Genomic DNA, 7,500 nt, shown 5'->3' with positions numbered 1-7,500 from the left:
TGTGTGTGTGTGTTTGTGTGTGTGTGTGTGTCTGTAGGTTAGGGTTTAACCCTTCCCACATGCCGGGCCGTGCTCCCCAAGGATGGGTGCATCGATTTCTCCTCACTCCTCCCTCACACTGGTGTCACACAGCCCACAGGCAATCACACATCTCAGACACACACACACACACACACACACACACACACACACACACACACACACACACACACACACACACACACACACACACACATTATCCCTCCCCAGCTCCCTGCCTCACTAAATCTTGACCAGCGTTTGTGTCCATCATGGTGCTGTCATGCGGTGCCTTTATCACTCCCCACTCTGATCCACAATTCAGAAGCTGGAGGTGTGTGTGTGGGGCTACACACTTGCCAAGTCTTGGAAAATCCGTCGAAAATCTAATTTCATATATTCTTTACTAATCTAATAGTTCATCTCATGTATACTATGATAGTATGTTTATCATGTTTTATGTACAGGTCCTTAAGGAATTTAAATGGGGAAAAATCTCTAATCTAATCCAACAGGCTGCTAGTCCTGGACGCCTCTGTGTGCACATCTTATTACTTCGCTGGGGTACCCTAACTGGTTTCTTTGTATGCCATTCAGTGTTCTGAGATTACTGTATGTGTATGCTATTTAACACTATACTATTATGGCCTATTATTATTATATATATACTCTATGAGTAAACTATTATGGATTAGGGCAGTCGTGGCCTACTGGTTAGGGTTTCGGGCTGGAAACCGTAGGGTGGCCGGTTCGATCCCCGACCAGTGGGAAAAATGAGGGCGGGGGAAGTGGTAGACAACTGCTCTCCCATGCTGCACATCCACGGCTGAAGTGCCCTTGAGCAAGGCACCTAACCCCAATCACTGCTCCCCGGGGGCCGCCAAAGGCAGCTCCCTGCTCCGGGTTAGTGTGCTTCACTGTGTGCATCACTACCCTGGATGGGTAAAATGCAGAGATAAAATTCAGAGTGTGTGTGTGTGTGTCACTATCTCTGCCATAAACACAGTCACTAGTGCTCATTTCCATAATTTCCATTACCTTCTGTGCTGCACTGCTATATTTACATTCAAAGCTGTGTTCAGTACATTGTACATCTTATGACTGCAATTGTTCTTAATGGCCATATGATGACTTAGGATGTCAAGGTAAAAAAGCATGTCACAAAGATTCCCCATGCCTCGATTACCTCTTCTGTTGTGTTATACACAACAAAAAGGTTGATATGAACCATGACTATGAGTCCATTCAAGGAAGCCTGTTATTTATGTATTCTATGGGAAATGTTACATCAGCCATCCAGTACAATCCTGTAACAATGGTGGGACATGGCGTATTGAAATATGTTGCATTATTATACACCGTCTGCATAAGTATGGTTAATGTCCTTACATTGTGTTGAGACACACACATATACACACACACACACACACACACACACACACACACACACACACACACACACACACACACACACAACACACACACACACACAAACACACATACGTAAGTGTGGTTAATGTCCTTACATTGTGCGGAGATACACTCACACACACACACACACACACACGCACACACACCCACACACAAAAGTATGGTTAATGTCCTTACATTGTGCGGAGAGCCACGTGATTCATCACCGCCGGTTTGGTTTTACACTCATTGTTGCAAGGTTAATTAGTTTATTGTGGTCAGCATTGTACCCAATAATTTCTAAAGCGTTCAGCGCTGGGCTCTTTATCTGAATGAACTTGGAGTAAAGTATTTAAGGAAGACACACACTTGCAACAGCAGAGACCTATTTGTCTCAGTTCGGTAGGCAGGCGAGACCACATGACCTTCTGAATAATGACCACACAGGCATGCAGTAGGACACCCACACACACTCTCTCACACACACACACACACACCCACCTACACGTATACACACATAAAACCTCACACACACACACACACACACACACACACACACACACACACACACACACACACACACACACACAGTAATTAGTGCCTGGACTCTTGAGATCAGTACTGAAAAGCCCCAGGCCTCACACTCCAACCTTGACCTTCTTCCGGAGCCCAAGACCACAGCCCTCCTCTTCCCGTTTCCAGCACTAGAGTCCCTTTCTTCCAATGTCTGGACCGCAGAACCATGAGGGTGAAGGCGAGGGCCCCCCCCCCCCCCCCCCCCCACATCCCCCCGTTTACTACCCCAGTCCTCACTGAGCATCAGGTTGCCCCTCGGCTTAGATTTCACCCCCCTCTTCAGCACTGCATCATTCATCTTCTACTTGACACCCAATTAACCCCAAAGGAGGCTGTAACTACTTTCAAAAGAAAAATAGGAGGGGGGGGGGGGGGACACAACAGAGGTGTGTTTGTGATCAGTGAGCTAGCGTAGCTTTACAGCGCTAATCAGCCTTATGCATCACCCTGATTCATTATTCACAGGCTTAACGAGAGGGCTTGACGGTTCGTGATCGTTATTTGCGGATGTTTATCGCTCTGGCGTAATTTTCCATCCTGTTTTTAATTGATGTTTGGTAAATGAGCCTGTGTGCCAACATTTATCGCACGGGTAATTATGTCCTTGGGTGAGGCGAATGTAAGGCGACTTGAAAGACACTTCCCTGAGAGAAGCGATGAAAAAAAGAAAATAACACAACAAATCAAGGACAAGCTGTGCAGGCGTTACCTGGCAACACAGCCCACACTTTGTAAATCATCCCAGCAAGGGCATGCTGGGTAGTCTTGCCACCTTCACTTTTTTTACTGAGTCAGTTCCGAGGCCCAAGTCGGTTGGCTTTGATAAAAAAAAATATATATATATATATATTCTCCCCGCTTTACCTGTTCTCATCCCTTCCGCCCGCTACGGAAAAAGCAGATTATTTTGCAGGTTTCCAATCCGGAGGCCGAACAAAGGAGCTCTCTCTCTCTTTCTTTTTGAAAAGGAACACAAGTGGTGAGCTCATGTGTGACTCAACGGGACCGATCAATTATTCATCCCGAGAGTTCTTGAAAAGACACGGAAAAAAAGAGAGGTGCACTTCTAAAACTTTGCTTTGAGATCATGGGAAGGGGGAATCGGGGAACTTGAGGATGACGTGCATGTGCAGTTTCCTCTTCTTCACCAATGATTGACGACGTCGTGACTCCGAAGATGGAAACCAAAACAAGTCCGGGACCCCCTGTTCGAAACCCAACACTAAGCTCTCACATGCTCTCCGGGTGTGAGCAAGAAGGAAGCTTTGCTCCCCTGCATCCTGTGACATCATTCCCTGCATGTCACCAAGGCTCCCGTGACCTCCCGTGACCTCTCTCCCTCGCTAATGATCCGTCTTAATTCCAAAAACATTTAGCCGAGTGAATGTCCTTGCTGGGTGGACCTAATTACCCATGACAGCGACTTACTCTCTACCGTTTTCTTCATCCCATTTTTTTTTTTTTTCTCCACCTTTCTCTCCCCATTCATTCTTGCTACTACCTGCGGAGAAATTTACATATTTAATCAGGGCCCCTATCGCTAACAAGGCAATGCATTTATCAAAGAAAGCTGTGCGCAATTAGGCCGAATAAATATAATTTGATTTAAATGCGAAGCGTCCGATCTCCAGCAGGTTTATTTAAGCCACGCTCGCCAGGCGACCAGCTGGATTTCTGGAGGACGCCACATAAGGAATGAGACAACCTTGAACGCTTAGTGTTGTCTAACCGCTGCACGGAAGCACAACATGCCCCTACGATCAAACTAATAATGTCAGCTCCGAGCGAAAAACCACAGGGGAGCTTCTCATTATGCCCACTCGGCCCAGGTGTGCCACCTGCAGATGCGTTGTTGTTGGCAGGGTTTTTGCCCCTTTTTGTTTTCTCCCTCAAAACCGGGTGGGTCATTGAGCGCATTAACATCACACGCAAAATACGTTAGTGCAACATTTCAGCACTCTCCTCTTGCATCAGACAATCATTTCAGTTTTTTTAGTTTTGTTCTCTCTTAACTTTCATTGAGAGTAAATGGACGTGTTTTTTTTTCCCTTTTTTTAAAGTTTCATTGTTATTATGGAAAGAATGGCGACAATTAGCCAAAAAAGAGGTCCAGCCACTCGAAAGGAAAGACCAGGTTTGCTGTGCGGCTTTTGTGTTGCAAATGTGGCGCAAGGTCTGCAAGGACTGAGGAAAAAAAAACCTTTCTCTCACATAGGGGTAGAAAATTACACGTCAGGAACTCCTATTCAACAGGGAACAATAAAAGCAGGTGAGTATTCATGACTCCTGCGGTAAGAGTACCTATTATCTTCCTCCTTTCATAACTTCACTGACTCAGAGCCGAAGAGTGGGAAGGAAGAGGGGCAATCTGGGTCTGACGGGCGAAGCTAAGGGCCTTCCCACGGGACATCCAGGGTCGTGTCACCATCAAACTTTCACAAGTTCAAACTTTCGTTTGTGTGGAACTCATCACAGGCTCCTGCACACATATGGTGTCATCTTCACCATTGCATTGGCTTGGCTTTCTGATTCTCATTTAAGCTCAACAGCCAATTGAATTACACCCCTCTCTTCCGTGCTCCTGACGCGATGTGCTGATTGGTTTGAACTGGATATAGCTGGATATAGCTAGAACTGGATATAGGGTCGACAGTGGTCCAGGAGGTAGAGAAGTCGTTTAGTAATCAGAAGGTTGCCAGTTCGATTTCCTGTCGAAGTGTCCTTGAGCAAGACACTGAACCCCTAATCGCTTCTGATGTGCAGTGTGCCATCAGTGTATATGTAAAAATGTGTATACATCCTTGTAAGTCACATTGGATAAAAGTGGATAAAAGCGTCTGCTAAATGACTAAATGTAATGTAAATGTAGCTTGGGCCGAGCCGATGCCGAGGTAATGTATAGCCCGTCCATCTTTCTGAAAAGACTAACACGTCGATTGTCAATGGAAGTGGTAATTAATTTTTTTCAGTGGTTTTTATATAAGAAAAATCCAGCCTACAAACATTAAAATGGCTCATCCAATTCAATAGACCTTTCTGCAGCAGTCTGAGAAGCTGTATAATAAACACATTTTGCATACGTCCTTTGCTTGTGTAACCATGTTTTGCACTTCTAATTGCTTCGACTTGTTTTTACACTGTAATGCATATCTAGGTGCTCTCTATTCATTCCAAAGAGATAGTTATGGTTGAGTTTATGACCCACCATGTCTTCAGAATGAACCTGTTAAACTGGGGGTTCGGCATACAAAACTTTTTTTAGTTTAATGTACATATGTCAATGTGTGTGGGTTTGTGAGCGTGCGTCCATCTGTGCGTGTGTTTGTGTTGGGGCAAACTCACATGCTCCTTTGTAAGGTTAAGTGGGTGGTTGGAGATGCTGATGTGTGTGTGTGTGTGTGTGTGTGTGTGTGTGTGTGTGTGTGTGTGTGTAAACTCACATCGCCACGTATGAATGAGAGCTGTTCCTTGGTAGGGTTCAGTGGGTGGTTGGAGATGCCAATGCGCGTGTGTGTGTGTGTGTGTGTGTGTGTGTGTGTGTGTGTGTGTAAACTCCCATCGCCACGTATGAGAGCTGTTCCTTGGTAAGGTTCAGTGGGTGGTTGGAGATGCCGATGCGTGTGTGTGTGTGTGTGTGTGTTTGTGTGTGTGTGGGTAAACTCACATCGCCGCGTATGAGAGCTGTGCCTTGGTAAGGTTCAATGGGTGGTTGGAGACGCTGATGCCAAAGTGACGTGGGTCTAGGCTGGGGGGCAGGTTTCCACGCAGAATGCCGTTGTTGGCGACACTCAGGAAAGATACCATGGCATGGAAGCCTTTGTTGTAGAACCACACCTGGACAAACACACACACACACACACACACACACACACACACACACACACACAGAATGTAACATTCTAACAATCAAGTAGAAAAGAATGTCATTTCAATTTGTTATTTCCAGGTAAACACTCTTCACTGTAAACATGCGTTTCTTTTTACCTGACATAAACCAGCTGTCTATATGAATGTACAATTTAGCAAAATTGTTTGAATGTGTGTGTGTGTGTGTGTGTGTGTGTGTGTGTGTGTGTGTGTGTGTGTGTGTGTGTGAGTGTGTGTGTGTGTGTGTGTGCAGGCGCAAATATTTAATTAAGAAAACATTGCCCTGGAAAATGGCAGTGCTGATACTGAGACCCAATCCACTGTGGATTTACAACCATTGATGTTTTCCATCCTTCATGTCTCTGTTGAAGACGGCTGCCACTGTGTTCAAAGATTTACTTAGCAAGAGATTGCTGGAAAAAAAAAAAAACACCAAAACGAGGGGACCCCACTAGCATAGCTATGCTAATTAGCAATAAAGGGGTCCCTTTTATTTGCGACTTCCTTTAAAGTTCTTTAAACAAAAAAAATCTAAATAAAATCAAAATAATTTGTTCCTCTTTAATTCTATTTCATGCCCTTTTCGCTGTTTAATTGAAAAAAGTCCAGTCCTTCATGGTACTAGTTGACATACATCTGACATCAAGCATACATGCACGCGATAACAAAGACAGAGCTTCAAGCAGAATAAATCTTCACACAATAAGAGAGCGTGCTCAGAGAGAGGCGAAGACGATCAGCTATCAGAACATGCAGCCTTTTATTACGCTGAGCATGTTAGCACTCGAGAAATAAAGTGTGACATTGCTTTGAGTGCGAAATAACCCTACAGCCCATAGGGAAATAGCACACTTGTACTTGTACACACACACACACACACACACACACACACACACACACACACACACACACACACACACACACACACACACACACACGCACACACACACACACACACACACACACACACACACACACACACACACACACACACACACACACACACACACACACACGATGCGAAAGGCGCAGTAAACAGGCCGATCAAATTAAGTATAGCACTCTAATTTCTAATCTCATCAGCCTATAGACATACAGTATGTGATTTAAGCCAACAGTCAAGTCGTTTCTAATTACAGTAGGAATGCTGTTTTCGAAATCAACAAACAAATAAATAAATAAATAAATACGCATGTGGTAATTAGTGCGATGCTGATGACCTTCAGCAAATGTTAGACGTTAACAACCTAGCTATTTAAAGCACACCCACGGGAACAATTAAACACTGAGCAGATTCCTACGAGGCAAAAGAACAATAGTGACGGACTGGATAACAATCGACGTTTTGAAGAGACAAGTGTGATTTTTGCTCTTCTGAAGTGTTGCACAGACACGAAGACGCCGTCTTTGACAGCTGGGTGAGTTTTAGCGCTGGAACTTTAAATCAGTCGGTTAAATCAGTCCGCGATGAGGGAAATGAGTCTGTTTGAAATTCAGTAGTCAAACAGATATACGGCTTTGCCTCATTCTTCCCCTCTCCTTCCTACCGGAACATTTTAATTTCGTCAAATATTACAAACGCGCTCTGATTTAGAATCACCTCTGCCATACGAGGGGTACTACTGACGG

General features: G+C 44.7%; 1 protein-coding gene across 1 annotated transcript in view; it reads right to left on the bottom strand.

The window, feature by feature from the left end:
- LOC308382368 (phospholipid-transporting ATPase ABCA1) overlaps positions 1 to 7,500 on the bottom strand; it is a gene marked incomplete at both ends in the record, with an annotated part of 237,019 nt that overhangs the window by 77,793 nt on the left and 151,726 nt on the right. The window contains one exon of the mRNA XM_080860090.1: positions 5,669 to 5,838. Within this exon, the coding sequence (XP_080716216.1) occupies positions 5,669 to 5,838 (170 nt within the window). The remainder of the gene's footprint in view (positions 1 to 5,668; positions 5,839 to 7,500) is intronic.

Source organism: Sprattus sprattus (assembly GCF_963457725.1).
Source record: "Sprattus sprattus genome assembly, chromosome: 21".
Taxonomy (NCBI): domain Eukaryota; kingdom Metazoa; phylum Chordata; class Actinopteri; order Clupeiformes; family Clupeidae; genus Sprattus; species Sprattus sprattus.
Note: the sequence above shows the minus strand (reverse complement) of the source record. Positions and strands in the feature narration are given on the sequence as shown.